The following is a 19,794-nucleotide window of genomic DNA, read 5'->3' on the forward strand; positions in this document are numbered from 1 at the left end:
TAATTCTGTACATTCGACAATGTTTACGTTCACATTCACAATGGATCAATCGCGGTATCTTTTTTGGCTGGTCCTTTTTTTTCCATATCGATAATTTTCATTGATCGAAATATATTGGCATATTACAAATGTCAAATTCAATGAATGAATGAAAAACAACAACTACAAATCACAAACAAACAAACAAAGTGTGATAAGGAAGCAAACATTTCCGATTGACACTCTTCTTCGTCTTTTTTTTTTTGTATTGAGGTGCAATGACAGAAAACAAAAGCATTCTGTGTGTGTTTGTTTGTATACGATTTGTTCTTTTCTTTGTCAATTTGCGACAACGACCAAATAAAAACAAAAAACCAAAATCTAATATATATAAAAGTCGGTAAAGAAACAAAGTAGCCGATAAGATGTTTTGGATGATTGTTTTTGATGCCTGTTTCAAATCACATCATCATCATCAGAAAAACGTTTGTTGATCAAATTCAGCATCATTTCAAATATTAAGTTGTTCTTGTTCCGACTTGGATATAGCAAGAAAGAAAAATTTCATTATAAACATTTTCTCGTTATGTCAAGTAACAGACAGACAAGCCAAATGGCGCAAAACATTACTTTTATCTTTTGGCCATTTCATGATAATTTATGGCTGTCAACAAAAAAAACAAACAAACAAACAAGTAAGCAAGCAAGCAAATGCAATGACATAAACCAGAAAAAAACAACCAGAAGCACAGGTAAGTTAAGAAAATTAAAAAAATATCCCAATGTGTTTATGGAATTAATCTTGGCCAAAAAAAAACATGGCAAACATTAATCTAAATTTGAATTGTCAACATTGGTAATGTTCAATGTTTGAAGAAAAAAAATGGCAAGATTTAGCAAGATAAAGCACGGTTTTTTTTAATAAAATGAAATGAAATAATCACCATAATAAGATGATGGTGATCATCAACTCTTTCGTCGTTTCTTTTTTTTTTTCAATCAATGTAATTTACTAAAATGAAATCAACGGTTTACACAGGGTCGGTCATCACACACAGTGATAACTAACGACAAGACATAAATCACGAAAACCAAAAAAAAAAAAACTATCAATGAATACCATTAGTCAGGATAGAGAATGGAGCCAGAAAAAAATGCATGGTAAATCGAAATCAAATGTTTAAAAAAAATCAAATTGATATTTGAACAGTACGCCCAAACAAGAAAAAAAATGAGAATCACTTACCCCAATGGAAAACGATTTACATCCAATCATCGTTCCATAATGGCCGGGCCCAATGTTTGCGAATATGCCAACGTGCTGCTGCTGCTGTTATGCAGGAATTCAATTCGTAGATAGTTATACAGTTGAAGCATACGATCCCATGGGAATTGATACAGCTTTTTCATTCATTTTCGGTCGAAAAAAAACCATCAAATAAATATCATCAATTTTCAAAAAATCTGAATATTTGGTCGATTCCTGTATTTGAAAATGGCCAACTGCTGCTGCTGTCATCTGTTGGTCAGATTATGTTTTTTGTAATGAGAAAAAAATATTTTTTTGACAATACGAGATGGCGTTGCTTGTGCTAAATTCTTGAAAAAAAAGAATTTCCAAAAACGTTCGATTTTTCCATTCGTTCGAAATGAAATATTCTATGAAAAGAGTTCATTGAAGAATTGAAATTGTAAATCTTTTTTTTAACAAGCTTGGCCATGGATCATATGAATCCTCATCTAAACGATTTTGGGTTTTGTCAATAGACAAAAAAGACACATATGTGAAGCAAAATATGGATTTGAAGACAAAAAAAAAGAAAACTTTGGAGAATTTTACTAAACAATGTACTATCCGATTGTAAGTATAAATATACACACGAGAGAAAAGATTAAAATTTTGAATTTTTTTTTCTGTTCAATTCCAAAAAATCCTCGAACAACATCGAAAGAAAAAAAAAGATTCACAAGAATAACTTCTGAATGAAGGGGCTGGCTGTCATTTCCAGTCGTTTTCATCGAATTTCAATTCTCTTTTTTTTCAATTCTTGTTCCATTTTCATTTTCTCTAGAGGCATTCCATAAGCCGAGTCTGGTAGTCATCATCATCGACAACAAACAAAGATTTGCAAGATAAATAATCATAAGCTAAGCCTTATGTTTCGTTCCATTTGAATTAGTGTGTGTGTGTGTCTCTCTCTGCATATGTGATGATGTGAATAATATTTTGTTTTTCCCCTGAAAAAATATGAGTTATAAATTTCGAATAATAATTTCGAATTTGTTCAGGGATTTTTCAATAGAGAATTTTTTCGTTTTTCAATTTTCTATTGCTTTTTTCATATTCTCGAAACATTTGAGCATCCATAAATGATTTTTCGAAAATCATTTCATATCTGAATGATGATGATTATTATTATTGTTTCACCTTTTTTTCCACAGAACTAAAAGATAAAACTAATGGTGGCAAAATTTATGGCTCATTGATTAGCGAGGAAAAAAAACCGCACAGAATTTTCATTACTTTTCCAGAATTTGGATGCGACAATTTTCCGAAATATAGACATGCCGGACAATGAAGTGAGTCATACACAAAAAAGATGAAACAAAAGTGTTCTGTTCGTTTCTGTTCTGATTATGTGATATGACAGATTTAGATTGCCTTCAAAATGATGATGATGATGGATCATAAGTGAGTGAAAACACGCACACACACACACATTGTGTGTCATAACGGATTAAGATTTTAATTTATCAAAAAAAAAATAACAACCTATGCATGCAGGTAAGCTGTTTTTTTTAAATGTTCGCATGTCATTGACCAATTGTAAATCTATCTAAATTCAAGTGAATTTTTTCTTTTTTCGTGATTCTTGTTTACAGAAACCGCTGCCGTCGTCAACGTCATACATACAGAAGCCCATTATCGTTGTATTTTGATGATGATCATGACACGTGACCAATGAATGGCTTTTTGGTTCGAACATTTGAAATTCAAAGATCAAAATTGACGGTCATTTCCATCAACCAAAATCATCATAATGGGACTTGATAAGTCAGAATAAAAATATATGTGATGTCCTATCTTGTAAGATATAGCATATTGTAAAATGTGAATTGGTTCGTGCATGCAATTGCAAACACTCAAAAGAATCGAGTGCATTTCAATCGTTTGAGAAAAAAGACTAAATTTTTTTTTTTGAATGGTGTGGCCACCACCACCGTAGATAATGTGCTATTTGATTGCCCGTTTTTTTTCAATGTCTGGCCTGTTCTGTTCTTTTTTGGAACGAATTGACAAATATAGCCTGCAGGATAGATAAACAAAATTTTTCGAAATGTAAATAATAATCTTTAACGGTTATGGTTATTGGTTATGTTGAATTTTTTTTTCGAGAATTTGAATTACTGTAAAGGAAAAGAAAAGATTTAGATGGTGTGTACTGCATTTCCGTTGATTTTTTTCCATATGAATGAAATGAAATAAACTTGATAAACTTTTTTTTAATTGAATAAATAGAAAAAATTTTATTACAAATATCTTCAATATTTACACACAAATGTCGATTATGGGGGTGTAAGGGGTTAATAATATTATTATTAGTTATTGGTTGATGAAATTGACAATTTAATGAAGAAAATGTTGTTTTCGGAGGGGGAAAAATTTTACATTGTAAATTTGAAACAAAAATTTTTTTACACAAAGCTGACTGTAGTGGTCAGCATTCAGAAGCAGGCAAAATGACTAATTGCTTTTGTTTTGTTTATTGAGCATATTTTGGCATGATCATAATAAGAGAAAGGAATGACAATCACAGTGTTATAAATGGCAAACATCATATTTGACTTTGTTGAGAGAAGAATCCAGAATATATAAGAAACTAGATTAAGCTGATGCGGCTTGTTGTTGATGCGTTAAACATTGTTGTTGTTGTTGTTGTTTGGATCCAATACCACTGATATGATTGTTTCGTGTAATAAGAAATTGTGTTATATCTCGAAATGATGGCCTTATCTGTTCGTTTAGTTGCCAACATTCCAGCATGAGATCATAGATTTCTGAAGGGCATGTTGTTGGTCTTGGTAATGCCAATCGATATGATATTCTTGTCGTACCATTTCGTTTTGTTTGATTTGTACCTGATTGTTGTTGATCCATATTGTCCGAAGAATCATTTACGGTATTTTGAATAATGTTGCCACTGGCATAAGTTGCCTGATAATAAACCGAACTACTTGAGCAATCCTGAACAATCAAAGAGAGAAAGAGAATGAATGATGAAAGATTTTATTAGTTTATTAGCGAAAAAAACATTTTTATTATGGAATTCGACTGTGAAACTTACATTATTTATATCACTAACATAACTTTCATATGCAGTGAATAATTTCTGCAGGAATGCATCATCATCTAATTCATGATGTGGTCGTATCAATGCATAGGTTAATATTTCCCAAAATGTAATACCAAAACTATAAACATCACTTTTAGTTGTATAAGCACCATTGATCAATGCTTCAGGCGCAATCCAACGAATTGCCACTCCATTACAATATTCATGTCCATTTGTATTAAGTAATGCGGCAAAATCTGTTATTTTTACTCGTAAACTATCACCATATATAAGACAATTTTTTGCCGATAAATCACGATGTACATAGCCCAATGATTCTAAATATTTCATACCGGCTGCAACTTCACTTCCAATATGTAACAAGGATTGTATTCTGGTAAATCAAAAAAAAAAAAAAAAAGAAAACAAAAGAAAATAGATTCATGTTCGATATAGCCAAAGATATAAAAAGAATTTAAAAAAAAAACATGGTGAATTGATGACAATCATGGTTCGTTGTATTCCATTCTGATTGTCACCATCATATTCACAATGCGTTTATTGTAGCGTAAGAAATTGACAAATGATGGGCTGATGGGCAATCATCATCATCATCATCATAACGCAAAAGTTATTTTTTATATTTCAAAGTTTCAAGAACCGCAACGTCATTATTCATCACACATGAACAACGATGACAACAACAACAACAACAACAACAAATAGAAATTCTGCAATGAATTTTTACAAAGAAAAAATCATTTTTTTTTTTGAAAACAACATCAACGATCAACGATCAAACTGTCAAGGGAACCAACAACCAAACAACAACAACGATTGTCTATTTATTAGCCTACAATAATAGCAAAAACTACTATTAAATTCGGATTTGTAGCCAAGAAACTGAACTGAACTTTTTTATTTTTTTTCATATCGCTCCTAATGTTTCTAGCATCGAAATGAAATCGATCCGGAATCAAGCGGAAGAAAATCCTCTGAGCAAAAAAAAAAAAACATTAAGGGACAACAAGATTTTTGGTTTGTTTGCTACTGAAAATGGCTGGCGCCTACATCATGCTCATCATCATCATCATTATCAACACCAAGAAAAACAACGAAACAAAAAAAAAAAATGATAATGGTCTATCTCTAAGTCTATGATGTTCTATGTTTTTTTCCAAATCGGAACTGACCTAAAAAATAATTGATTAATTTTTTGCTATCTGGTTGTCATTGTCGTAATGTTGTAATGTCATCATCAACATCCAAACTATCATTTGTTGTTGTTGTTTTTGTCATTAAAGAATTGAACAATTGAATATTTTCCCTTAACCAGATTCTTGTTTTTTTTCCATCTGTTTTTAAAATATAACAAAAATACATACCCAATAGATTTTTTATCACAATTACGAAGAAAATGTGCAAGATCATATTCACCACATTCAACAATCATTGCCGTTAAATTTGTTGATGGTGATGATAAAAAACCGATTAATTTGGCAACCCGTTCACTTTTTGCCGATATAAACCATTTGGATTTCATTTCATGTAGAAAATCACTACGTAGTTTATCATTTTCAAGTGTTTTCAATAAAACAAGCGTACCATCATCATCATCATTGATGTTGCTGTTATTCTTATCATCAATGTTTTTGTTTCCTGTTTCACGATTCATAGTATCCGTTTCCGTTGATAAGTCATTAGCGTAACCGTTTCTACCGAATACATTATTATTCGTCATTAGCTGATGATTAGATTCATTATTATTATTATACATTCGAGCTAACATTATTTGACCATATTGTGAACATCCCAATTGTTTATGTATAATATTGATTTGTTGTTCACCAATTTCAGGTATACATTTCATACTTTCTTCAAAAAATTCATTACTATTATTATTCATAGCTGAATTTGAATTATATTTTAGTTTCAATGTACTGCTGCTGTTATTATTCGCCATCATCATATCATCGTTGGCCATTTTTCTTCTGCTGAAAAAAACATTAAGAATCATTCAATTTATCAAATCTTAAATCTGAATTCTGGTGAAAACAACACTTACTTATAGATAGTATTGCATGTCATACGACCATTATTCGTTGGATCGATTGTTGAATTTGATTGTATTAAGGTAGATTTGGTGGCTGCTGTTGCTAACTTTGGAGATTTTGGTATCAAATCAGCTGAAACATAGAATTGTCGTTGAATTAGATTGGCATTACTGTTGGCGGCTGCGGCTATCGTTTTTGAATTGATTGTTTGTGGATGATTAGCTGTATGTTGGACATTAGTTGCCGGAATTTGTTTGGCTAAATTATAACAACTACCATTATCATTTGTTTGTAATTTAGGTTGTGATGAATAAACAACATTGGCAGTGATATTAGCTGCTGCTGATGATGATGATGTGGATGTTGGTGTTGTTGATTTGTTTACATTGTTCACATCTTTAGCTGGTTGTTGATGACCTCCCATCAATATACGAGTGAATCCTGTACCAAACATATTGAGATTATTACCCAAATGTCCTACATTTGATACAGTTTTAACATTGTTTTGTTGATACGATAGATGATTAGAACCATTGGATAAAGCAGACATCATTTGATGATAGTTTTGTTGTTGTTGTTGTTGTAAATGATATGGATGATGATGATGATGATTTGAAATGGCAACATCCGGTACAGCATATTCTGGATCGGCTATCGTATTTGAAATTGTACTTGATGTTGAACTAAAATCTTTTGGCTCACAATATAATGGTGTTGTGGCCAGATCCTTTTTTTTTGTGACAAACATTTCAGATATTTTTCAAACGAAACAAAACATTGTGACCAAAAGAAACAAAGCGTAGAGCAATTTATTCACAAATCAAAAAACAAAAACAGACAGCCATAAAATGATTTGTAAAAGGGGAAAAAGAAAACGAAACAAAAAAAAAGAAGCCGATTAAAGCAAAAGGAAAAATGAATAAATAAAACAATCAATATGGTTAGTTAGTTAGTTTTAATTTCTCTAAAAAAAGCCAGCATCATTTTTGTAGTAATAAACACCACGAAAAAAAGACCCAAAATTGAAAAATAACAGAGAGATGGAGAGACAGACAGTGAAAAGAAATCTAACATGAAGAGAATCTATTGAACAATATCAAAAATCAAACAAATATAGCCGGAATAATGATGATGAAAAAACCCAAAAATTATTTTTATTTCATAAAACAATGATATCATTGAAAAAACAATTGTTTAACAGATTAGATAATTAGACATAAAACATAACATTGGAAAAAAGGGGGTAAACAAACAAACAAACAAACAAATTGGATATGGTAGTTTTTCCTCTTTTTTATATATATTCAAGATTCCATTCATCATTCATTCAGAATTACAAGAGGCTAGGATTACAATGTGAGAGCAAGGAGAAAGTGTTGATCCATGACATGATTGCTGACAACAGAAAACAACAAAAAGAAAGTTTGATCAATGGCCGGTCTGTCTAACTGGCTATTTATATGAAGGATGGATTCTACTCTAATTGAAGCCTTTATTGTTTAAGTGTTTTATATGAATGATAATTGTGTAAATTATTGATTCATTTGAAGGGGATTCTAAACCTCTTCATTAAATTTATTGCTGTGACAAGCAATTGGTTTCCGAATAGAATAATAACCATGTCAACATATAAACAATGTGAAATGATCATCGACAATCGATCAAATTGATGATCAATCCTTTTTTTTGGAGGGTCCATTTCAATTTGATCATTTTGCCGGCAAAATTTGATTTGGCGTCATAAGCATAGAATCATTATAATTGAATTTATAACAAAAATGACAATTGTAAATTTGAATGATACTGATCATTATGACCAAACAAGCAAAACAAAACAAACAAACAGAAAAGCAATTCATGTTGACCATTGTTTTTGGCTTTGGGAACAAACACAAATGCTTTTAGCATCACAAATGGAATCATAAAGATGCTCTGGTTTCTTTTCTGGCTGGCTGGCTGTTTTTTTTTTTTTTTTTTTTGATGACCAAAAAAAATAGGCATAAAAAGCAGTCGTGTGATTGATCTTATTCTCTGTTCTAATTAAATTAATTCGATTGCAAAAGCTGAAAAAGATGGGTCAATCTCTTTTTCTGTTTGTTTGTTAAATCGGTCTTGTTTTCTTTGTGTGTCTAATGTTTGGATTGTACAATGATTATGCGAAAAAAAATTGAGAGAAAGAAAACTGCCATCATTATGGATTGCATCCAGAAAGGAAAAGCACAATGATTAATCATAATTACCCAGGCCTAGGCTATATTGACTAGTTAGTTTTGTTTTGGCGTTCACACACAGACACATATATGAACAAAGCAAGATGTTTGGCCAAGCAAAGCAATCCTTTTTTGTTCTGTTTTGGCATTTTGGCCATATGGCATATGATGTTCAAGTCCATTATAATTATTAGAATGTGTTGTTGTTGTTGTTTCTGGCAATTTTTCTGATTACATTTTTGTTTTTGTTTTTATTGATTCCAGGTGAGAACAGACAACGGTGTTAAAATGGTGTTGAAAGTTATTTGAATCTAGTATAAGAACCAACCAAAAACCGTTATGTTATTTTGAGTGAATGAATCTAGTATAGAGTTCCTGTAGTGGTATATGTGATAATAATGATAAGTGTTTTATCATTCAGATAGACTATTTTTTTCAAGGGTTTAATAGAATAAATGGATTTTTGGTTGATTTACCTTGCTAGCTATAGAGAAAACTAACTAAACACCTACTACCATAGACATAAACATACCTTCATGCAGACAACAATATGGCCAGCTTTCTCCTTACGTCTCAAATGTAATCGTAATAATACAATAACCACTGAACAAATAACAGCAAATAATACACCAAATACGATGAAAAATGTTGTTTGTGGAAATAATGTTCGATCATCATTATTGATTGCTGTTTGATATGGTATCATCATATCATCATCATATGACCAATCCAATTGTTCATATGATAATGTTGTATTTTCATCGATTGGATTTGCATTGAATGTTACTTCCGACATTAGTATCCATTTACTTCCGAATTGAAAATCAAATTTAACAAATCGTGCTGCTTTATAATGTAAATGTACATCAACATCACGTGGATTTTCCAATACCAAATCGGGCATATATTCAAATTCGATTGGTCTTTTTGACCATATTTGACCATCATAACTGAACCAAACTTTAGCACCGGCAAATACCTTTTTTTTCAAAAGGAAAAAGGGGAAAAACAATTAGTTATGGATATCAATATGACCTACACACAACCAATATGACATACCTGAATTTGTTTTGTGAATAAATTATGACAATAAAATGTAGCTGAAGTAAGATTGACAATCGTATTGAATTCAAAAACCATAGAAAGATCAGCATTTTCCGATTTCCAACCAATCCATTCATAACCATAATTAACTTTATAATTATCATCACCTTTTATACCATCAATTAATTGTCCAAGGCCACCATGTAGATAACCATAAAAATCCATACGGCCATCATATGTTAAATCACGTAAATCACCAAATGAACTATCTTTATAACCATCCGGTATTGAATAACTAATCGGTACATGATTATCATGTCTACATCCATATAATTCAAAACGAAGACATGTTGTTCGTTGATAACTTGCAAATGGTACAATACGTATAAGGCTAATAGCTACTAATGGATGTGGAATGATATTTTTATGTGGTGTATAGGTATCATGATTTCCAATCAATTTCTATAAAAAATAAAACCAGAAAAAAGAAAAAAAGAAAAAAAGAAAACAAATGAAAAATTGGGGAAACAAAAGAAAAGTCAGTCAGTTAATATAAACATGATTCATATCAAAATAAACGGAAACTTTATTGTTTGATTATGCAAATATTTTCCGAACGAAACAAAACAAAACAGAAAAAAAAATTCAAAGAAAGACTGACATTAACTTTTAACACCAATGATACCACAGAATTCATTGTTGGACAGAAACACAAAACATACATCATCAATGACATGAAACCAATGTCAATATTTAGTTTACAGAATTTTGGATATTTCATTTGTAAAGAGAAAAATAGAAAAACTACAAACCAACAATGATAAGAGAGAAAACCAAAAAAAACATTGCCAAATGCATTGATCATCAAATTGAATGAATGAATGATGAATCAGAACAAAATAATAATCAAATACAAACATCGAATCGCAACATCAGCAAAGTTAATGGGAAAATTATTAACAAAACAAAAACCAAAAAAGGAAGCCTATGTGTTAGGTGAGCCATATTGATTCAAGTGTGGTATGTTTGTTCGAATGTGCGTAAGAGGAAAATGAATTCCATAGATTAAAGATAAATTATTAAAATCAACTACCCAAAAAACCACTAAACATTTTTATATGATAGTCGACCATAATGTATAATGTGGTCGATGAAATGCAACGGTGGTTGAAGAATTTCATTGTAATTTACACCAGAAAAATTCAAGAACCCAGCAAAAAACCAACAAACAAAAAACAACTAAAAACGATGGAAGAAAATAAATAAATAATTGCTTTTGCTGTTGTTGTTGTTGTTGTTATTGTGTCGGTTACTAATTTTTTGACATGCCTGTATTCTCTAACCACATAAAAAAAATGTTGATCATAATAAACACTACTGAATAACTATACTACCGTTCAACATCGTTCATAAGAGAATTGGGTGTTTTGGTTATGCGAAACATTTTCTTTCTTTCTTTCGTTTTTTTGCCCATTTAAAAACATCATATACACGCACAAATAAACATACACAAACACACTGAACATGCAAGAATCGAATTGAATAAACGAAAAATACTGAATTGAGTTTCGTGAGAATAATGTTTTTGCAAACTAAAATAGGGTTGCCAGATACGGGGAGGACGGGAGGACATGTCCTCCTTTCAGAAATTTTGTCCTCCTGTCCTCCTTGAGCATGAAAATGTCCTCCTTTCATATAATTTTTAAAAAAATTTTGAAAATTATTCAATTTTAATAGACCTTCATGTAATAACTTTTTAAAACTGTCGTGTATAAAATTGGTAAATGCTTTCGCATAACTATTGGTGCACTAAACAAGCTGAATAATGAGTATAAATCTTTTTCATACACTGAAACATAAAGAAAATCCGCAACTAACCAATCCAACCTAAGGCCGCGGTCACATTAGAACAGAATAACAGACAGACAAAACCAAAATTTATTTTCCGCCAAAATTTATTTTGTGTCATGATTTGATTGAAAATACGAATGATTAGATTGATTTTCATTTTACATTTTATCGAACCTTACTTGCGACAAAATGATTGATGTTTTTCTTATTCATTGGATCATAAGCCGAATTGTTTACCTAAGAATTTTGTTTTTAATTAATTGAAATGTTGAATTTCGAATTTGTGAATCGAACTAAAAACATATTTAAATCAAAACTGGAAAATTCCAAAGGTTTCAAGGTATGAGTGTTTTTTCTTTAATTTCATTAATTATTAAACAATTTAGAGAATGAATGAAATTCCGTCACATTCATTGTCTATGTTAATGTGAAAACGTGGTTTTTTCTCGAAATGATATATAAGTCGTGATATCTCATAATATCGAACTTCAGCAATCGAAATTATGTAATTTACTATTGCTATTCACGATTCACAATCAACTATTGGAAAAGAAGAAGATTCTCAGCTATCATCAAAATCTTTCTTTATTCTTTCCGTTTTTGCTCAATCAATCAGCTGAACGAGATGAACAATTATATTCTTCTTAATAATATAGTCGAAGATGAGACAAAACAAGCCTAAGTTTTGAGGCATATGCTGTATGAAACAAAATTTTTCTCGGCAAAGAATTTATAAGGATCAAATTCAATACCAAAACAATAAAGCAATTGTGACTAAAATTTACAAAACGAAGGAATTGGATTTTAAAGACGCAGATCAAATTGATTTCCTTCTGTGGCTTGATTATGTTCAAAACGAGAACCTTAATAACGACAACTTTTCAGATTACCAATTTATATTTGTTATAAAAAGATATTCTTCACCTTAGATTGGAAATTTGTATTTGTTATAAAAAGATATTCTTCATGTTAGATTGGAAATTTGTATTTGTTATAAAAAGATATTCTTCACCTTAGATTGGAAATTTGTATTTGTTATAAAAAGATATTCTTCACCTTAGATTGGAAATTTGTATTTGTTGAATGAAGATATTCTTCATGTTAGATTTGAAATTTGTATTTGTTGATTGAAGATTCTCTTCATGTTAGATTACCAATTTGGATTTGTTAAATGAAGATTCTCTTCATGTTAGATTTGAAATTTGTATTTGTTGAATGAAGATATTCTTCATGTTAGATTGGAAATTTGTATTTGTTATAAAAAGATATTCTTCATGTTAGATTGGAAATTTGTATTTGTTATAAAAAGATATTCTTCACCTTAGATTGGAAATTTATATTTGTTATAAAAAGATATTCTTCACCTTAGATTGGAAATTTGTATTTGTTATAAAAAGATATTCTTCACCTTAGATTGGAAATTTGTATTTGTTATAAAAAGATATTCTTCACCTTAGATTGGAAATTTGTATTTGTTGAATGAAGATTCTCTTCATGTTAGATTTGAAATTTGTATTTGTTGAATGAAGATATTCTTCATGTTAGATTGGAAATTTGTATTTGTTATAAAAAGATATTCTTCACCTTAGATTGGAAATTTGTATTTGTTATAAAAAGATATTCTTCATGTTAGATTGGAGATTTGTATTTGTTATAAAAAGATATTCTTCATGTTAGATTGGAAATTTGTAAACGACACTTCTTTGCTAACTTGCTACTTATATAAAGAAAGAATAGTGCAGATGAACATTCTTTGGTTTTTAATTAATCAAACTTAATCTAGGCAGGTTAGTTTAGGTTAGGACAGTTAGGTTTTCCGGGTAGGAAAACCTAACTGCTGATAAAAATATTTGATTTTAAAAAAATATATAATGCATTTAAGTTCTTTTAGAACTTTCGCCTTGCGTCTAATACGTAAGTACCGAAGATTCTCTTCATGTTAGATTTGAAATTTGTATTTGTTATAAAAAGATATTCTTCATGTTAGATTGGAAATTTGTATTTGTTATAAAAAGATATTCTTCACCTTAGATTGGAAATTTGTATTTGTTATAAAAAGATATTCTTCACCTTAGATTGGAAATTTGTATTTGTTATAAAAAGATATTCTTCACCTTAGATTGGAAATTTGTATTTGTTATAAAAAGATATTCTTCACCTTAGATTGGAAATTTGTATTTGTTATAAAAAGATATTCTTCACCTTAGATTGGAAATTTGTATTTGTTAATTGAAGATATTCTTCATTATAGATTCCCAATTTATATTTGTTATGAGAAGATTTGAAATTTGGATCAAATGAACCATTTTGAATTAAAAATTAAAAATTTTCATTTTTTGTTTGAGCTGCAATGCTAATGGGACAGTTGAAAATATGAAAGTGAAATTGGAACTTTTCCAAAACATCGAAAACTGTTTAAACTACGAATACATGGAGTTTGGGCCGTATAATTTCCCTGGTTTGCGCACAAGAGCGATTTAATTGAGCCTGGGATACATTTGCAAAAAAAAAAAAAAAAATGTCCTCCTCTGGCCCTCCGCCGATCTGGTAACCCTAACTAAAAGAATGAAAATGAAAAGAAGAAAAGAAAAGAAGGAAGATTGTGTTGATAGAATATTTTAAAAAAATTATAGATTCTTATTATTCTTGTCTATGGCTGCATTTGATTCCTGAATGTGAATTTGTTGGCGTTGTTGGTGGTTGATTTCAAAAGGCGCCAAAATATGTCGAGAGTCAAACAACAAAACAACCCATCCATTCATTCACTCATTGTATTTGCTTAATGTCCTTTTTAAAGTTTTTTTTCATTCATTTTGCATACTTTTTTTCTAATTGGCGATGAAAATGGCGTGCGTGTGTTTGTTGTTGGTGTTGTGTATTTTGGTGGTATTTTGAAATTTGAATATAAAATATGCATCATAAACAACAACAATAACTGAATTTAAACGGGCGACGAAAAAGGCATTAAATTTTTTTTTTTGCAGGGCTCGAAACACCATTAATTACCGAATTCTTTGTTAAAAAATTTTTTTTTGCTTTCTGGTTTGGCATCAAACAAATAGAAAAAAATTCAGCTCAAAACCCAAGCTTGAAATTCTTTCTTTTTTGTGTCATAAAAATTCAAGAATTTTTCTCGATAAAAAATTGCAATGCTTCTGCAGCCAGTCAGATGACAACGACAGGTTTAATTAAGAAATACAATTGATATATTTAGTTGCTATCAATTGACAGGATTGTACACCCCTTTTCCCCCCTCAAAAAACGGTAAAAATTCAATCGAAAACATTCAATATGACATGTCTTAATTGTTTCAGGCTATAACACTGTCGAATTCTGTTGTTTTTTGTTTTTGTTTCTAATTACAAGTTAGGATTATATTGGGATTAGGTTAATATGCTTACACACCGACACGCACACAGACAAAACATACATATAATGAAAAAAAGACATATCAAGAATTTATTCCCCGAAAGATGAGAATATCTACAGCTGTAAAAAAAGCTTTACAGCCCTATTTTTTTGTCGATGCAATAGTTGCGTGTGTGAGTAATGATACAAAATTCAGTTAGACAGTCAGTCAGAAAGGGAAAAATTCTGACAATTTAGAGATGAATCCATCTGCTTGAAACCCAGCTAGAATCAATTTCGTCAATAAATCTAATCGAAATAGGAAAAAAGACATGAAAGAACCATCGATTGTTATTGTTTAGGCACGAAATATCATCACAAGTTCGCGTTCTAATTGATTTTTATTTTGGTTTCACTACGTGCCCAATGAAATTATAGACGACTATAGAATGGTTGCATAATGAGCATTCAGTCATCATCTTGATGATCATTATGATGACATGCAATACTTCCATAAATGAATCACTGAACTTTTACTGGTTCAATAACAGAGTAACCCTCCTCATCAACGTTGTAAATGAGATCAAATGTCACATGTCAAACTTAAATATATATAAAAACTTACATAATCTCCATTCATATCAGTCCACTTATTCCAAGTGGTACCATTATCACGAGAATATTCGATCCAATATTCTTCAGCAAATTCAACACCCATACCATTACCAAAACGACCTTGTGTTGCAATAGCCGTTATAATATAAAATTCTTGTAGATCAACTTGAATCCATTCTTGTCCGGAATATGATGCGCTCAATTGTTTGGATGGACACCAAGCACCACCAGCTATTTCACGATTCAATCTAAAAAAAAGTAAAGAAAAAAAAAGAAAATATTCAGTTAGTTCTGAGTGATGACAAGCAACAACAGATTCTATGATTGGCATGGAATTTTTTTTTCGTTTGTTAAGAGTACAATTTGAGAAAAGAGTTTTTTTTGAAACTTTTTCATAAGTATACCTCATTATGAAAATAGCATTGGTATTTTTTTGCGTGTATACAGTGAAACACACTTGCAGCAAATTGGCCTCTCAAGAATTATTATTATTATTATTATTCATGAAAACAAAAAACGGAAAGATCAAAATGACACAAATCTTATACAAATTGAAAAATTTTCTCTTTTTTTCCCTTAAATGTTGAAAATGTTTATTAATTAATTGGCATACGAACGAAGCAAAAAAAAAAACACAGAGATTTTGGAACGGTCGATATATACACCTCTACGTTTTTTTTTTTCGATCAGATTCCAAAATCTGTCATTGCTGGAATAAAAATTCTGCCGATTCTAGCTATAATCACAAGATATATGTGGCGACCATATGGTTTGAATCTCATAGTACCAAAAAAAAAAAAAAAAAAACATTTCATCTAATCTAGTGAAACAATAAAAGAACAGCCTTCTTTTTTTCTCTCTATATTCGAATCTGTAACCGACTAGAAATTAAACCTGGAAAAAAAATGGAAAAATTTCATTAAAATAATGGTTGGTTTGTCAACAGCGACGACAACAAACAACAAGCAATAATAATAATATTCGATTAGAACCAACACACACACGAGAAAAGACAATTGAAAGTCGTAAATCAGCACAAATTAATGGTGTAAATATCCCGAATGGTAAATGAAAAAAATAACAGCAATATTCCTTAGGTAAACTTTATAAGATTACCCAAAACACCATCATTCAAAGACACGTGGCCTGATATGAATATTATTTTTTTATTGTCATCAAAAACCAAAACCAACAAGATACATTACTATCAGACACGAAACAATTCGTCCAGAACCAAAGAAAGAAAAAAATGATCAACGATTATGACAAAAACAAAAACGAATTAGAAAGAAATAAATATTATGCAGTTTTTATATGAACTATCGAATCGATAAACATGCAAATTAGATTGGTGTTTCAAATACTAAGTGCGTGATAAACGTGTGTGTATACGGATCGAATATTACCGGTAGCCATATACATATGATGTTTGTTTTTGTTTGTTAGACGATATCAACGATCGAACAGGCAAACAAAACAGGAATCGTGGAATGATGCAAAAAAACATGAAACTCAAAACTTTCAACCAACATTGAACATTTCAGGTGCACTTTAATAGATTAAATTGGTTACACAAAAAAATGACACAACAAAAAAAACAAATTCAACATTCTGGTGGCCTGGAACTATGGGATGTAGAAAGTCTAAATGTCTAACATTTTCATCTTAGCTTTCAGTGGCCAACGAAACGATATTATTAATAGAAAAAAGAACGATAGAAACTTCAATGAAATTAAAAATAATCATTACCGATCCGAATCGATTATTACCCGAATGCAACAACAACGAAAAAAAAACATTAACAATGAAAAAAAATGTGTAGCATCTTGAAAAATTTTGAAAGTTTTTTAAAGAAATAAGCGTAGAGGAGAAGAAACGAAAAATGTTAATTCATTAGCCGTTGGCTATAGACGAAATTTTTTTTTTGTACCCCAGATGCAATCAAATTCATAAATGTGATAGATATATTTAGGTAAAATCAACGAACAAAAAAAAATATAGATTCATTAAACAACATTTGCCTGTTCTCTCACATGACCATCATTTTATTTTGGCTACCTTAATTTTTTTTTGCCTGATATTTTCATAAGGTCAAAAATTTCGGTGTACCATTGATGACAGTAGTTTGTGGTCGGTTTGTTTCTGTTTGATGATTGTTCGACCTTTATGCATATATTGAATCAATGGCTGTATATATCAGCCGGCAATTAATTACAAACAAACATTGTTTTTTTTTTGTTGTTTTCTGTTGTTACTGTGGAAGCTTGTTATTAAACAAATTTTCACTTTCCTGTTGTTGTTTTTAAAGTCAAAATCAACGACGATGATGATGATGAAAGCGGTAGCTAATGATGGTTAGCCATTTGTGCGTGTGTTGACTACCGTATGTGGTTTTCTGTTTTGTTTTGTTTTTTGTTGTTATCCCGGTTTAATGAAGAAGATCGATTCCATAGTAATTATTAGATAATAATTTTCCCATTATAAAAGACTATATCATCATCATCATCATCGCTGAAGAATCAATGCTACAATGATTTTGATCATTAATCTGACCAAATAAGAGAAAATTATGTATGCTAAACAACGACGATTATTGTATCATGTTAAAGCAAACTAAACAAACAAAAATCCTATTCCCATTGAAATAGTAATCAGAATCAATAATACAACAAAGGTAGATATTATAAGTTAATTATTTAGATTGACACACAGTTCAAGAGTAACAGTTAAATTGAGAGAACCAAAAATGATCAATTTAGTTAATAATAATAATAATAACAAGGAAAAATCAGAATGGAAATAGAAATCCAATGAATGAATGTGAGAATAAAATTTACCTGGCATTCTGTGGTCCAACCGATTGTAGATTATATGATGAAGATGATGTTATTTGTTGATCACGAATTTCACCCGATTCCATACCAAGTGGATATGATTGTCCATTACATAATGATGATGGTATTCGTATTCTATTGCTATCTTCTTCATGTTCATCTGTATAACAGAGAAATAAAAACGAAACAAATAAACAAAATAAATACAATGTATTATTCATAAAAACAACAACAACGAAAAAAAAAAGTCAACGATGCGCCCATTATAATAATTACTATATGCCCTGCGTAATCAAAGTGAACAATAAAATGCAATGCAAAACAAACAAAACAAAACAAGAAAATAGTATCCAAATCACTCATTTGCAATTCTTTCTAATTATCATTTTTTTTATGCTGTTGTTGTTTTTGTATACGCTTGGATGCAACAAGCGGACATCCAATGTTATTATTATCATTATTGAAATGGTTCCGGTATCCGAATACATGCATATGACATTAATCAATATGAATTTTTTTTTCATCTTTTTTCATTCATTCTCTAACCAAAAAATGATGGATTGAACATCCGTCATAATCGTTGTATACAATAACGACTATAGAATAAAATAAACGACGAATGAATGAATAGAATAGAGCTTAGAATGAAATGAAATTCTTTATAATGAGATAAATTTATGACAATTATTACCATTAATGATGATAATAATAATAAATTGACCTAGCCGACCTGATCGAATCATGGCGAATGACCTGGTCGAATGGTAGATGGACCACATGGTTCATTATTTTCATCATCATCAAAAATCGACAATACATACATTTTTGGTAATATTTTATGAAGAGGTGCATGAAGAGAGAGAGAGAGAGAGAGAGAGAGAGAGCATCTTCTTAGATATATAAATGGGAGCAAGTGTCTAAATAGCAATCAAGCTTAAATGATGATTGATCGGTGATCGGTAGGTCGGTGCTTGCAGCTATTACATTTTTACCTTATTATCTATCAATCGTTCTCTCTCTCTCTCTCTCTCTCTCTTTGGTTTTTGTGGTTTTTCGAATCAATCTGAATTACTGAAAGGACAACAACAAACAAAAATTGCAGCAGCCACATTATTAGCTAACTAAACATCTTTGGCCCCCTTGAAATAAGATTTTTTTTTGTCCATAGAAAATTGAGAAAAAAAAGCAAGAGAGAGATGGATAAAAAGAACAAACACACACACACCATAGTCATCAATCCTGAGCATCATTCAATCATCGATTCGAATGCATCATCCCAGCAAACGAAACAAAAAAAAAAAAAAAAAAAAAGACGAAAAAAATGTTGATGGCCTCAAGTGTGATTGAGTAATTATGCCGACAATACATTTTTTTCTTTTTGGTTATCTTCTTCTCGTTGTAATATGGTTTTTATAAAAAAAATAAATAAATCATATGAGCACATATAGGTAATGTCAAATAAATATGACATTGGCCAACCATGAATAGCAGTATGGTATTGTGGTAGTTTGATTCGATTGATTAT

The 19,794-nt window shown here is 30.4% G+C and overlaps 1 protein-coding gene across 2 annotated transcripts in view; it reads right to left on the reverse strand.

Annotated features, from left to right (window-relative positions):
* Nucleotides 1-3,527: 3,527 nt before the first annotated feature.
* The window catches only part of LOC113794031 (discoidin domain-containing receptor tyrosine kinase B-like), a 34,279-nt gene continuing 18,012 nt past the window's right edge, over nucleotides 3,528-19,794 (reverse strand). Inside the window, exons 2-9 of one of the 2 annotated variants that reach the window (XM_027344117.2) lie at nucleotides 18,273-18,429; nucleotides 15,446-15,683; nucleotides 9,637-10,083; nucleotides 9,110-9,556; nucleotides 6,379-7,094; nucleotides 5,699-6,304; nucleotides 4,326-4,707; nucleotides 3,528-4,225 (exon numbers count right to left, since the gene is read on the reverse strand). In XM_027344117.2, coding sequence (XP_027199918.2) covers nucleotides 3,866-4,225; nucleotides 4,326-4,707; nucleotides 5,699-6,304; nucleotides 6,379-7,094; nucleotides 9,110-9,556; nucleotides 9,637-10,083; nucleotides 15,446-15,683; nucleotides 18,273-18,429 — 3,353 coding nt within the window. In that variant the 3' untranslated portion in view covers nucleotides 3,528-3,865. Of the gene's footprint in view, nucleotides 4,226-4,325; nucleotides 4,708-5,698; nucleotides 6,308-6,378; nucleotides 7,095-9,109; nucleotides 9,557-9,636; nucleotides 10,084-15,445; nucleotides 15,684-18,272; nucleotides 18,430-19,794 lie in introns of both variants that reach the window. The other variant, XM_027344116.2, reaches the window with a different exon arrangement.

Source organism: Dermatophagoides pteronyssinus, unplaced genomic scaffold (genome assembly GCF_027571235.1).
Source record: "Dermatophagoides pteronyssinus isolate colony J.1.1.1.1 unplaced genomic scaffold, Derpt_VIB-CSIC_2022.12 sq0001, whole genome shotgun sequence".
Taxonomy (NCBI): Eukaryota; Metazoa; Arthropoda; class Arachnida; order Sarcoptiformes; family Pyroglyphidae; genus Dermatophagoides; species Dermatophagoides pteronyssinus.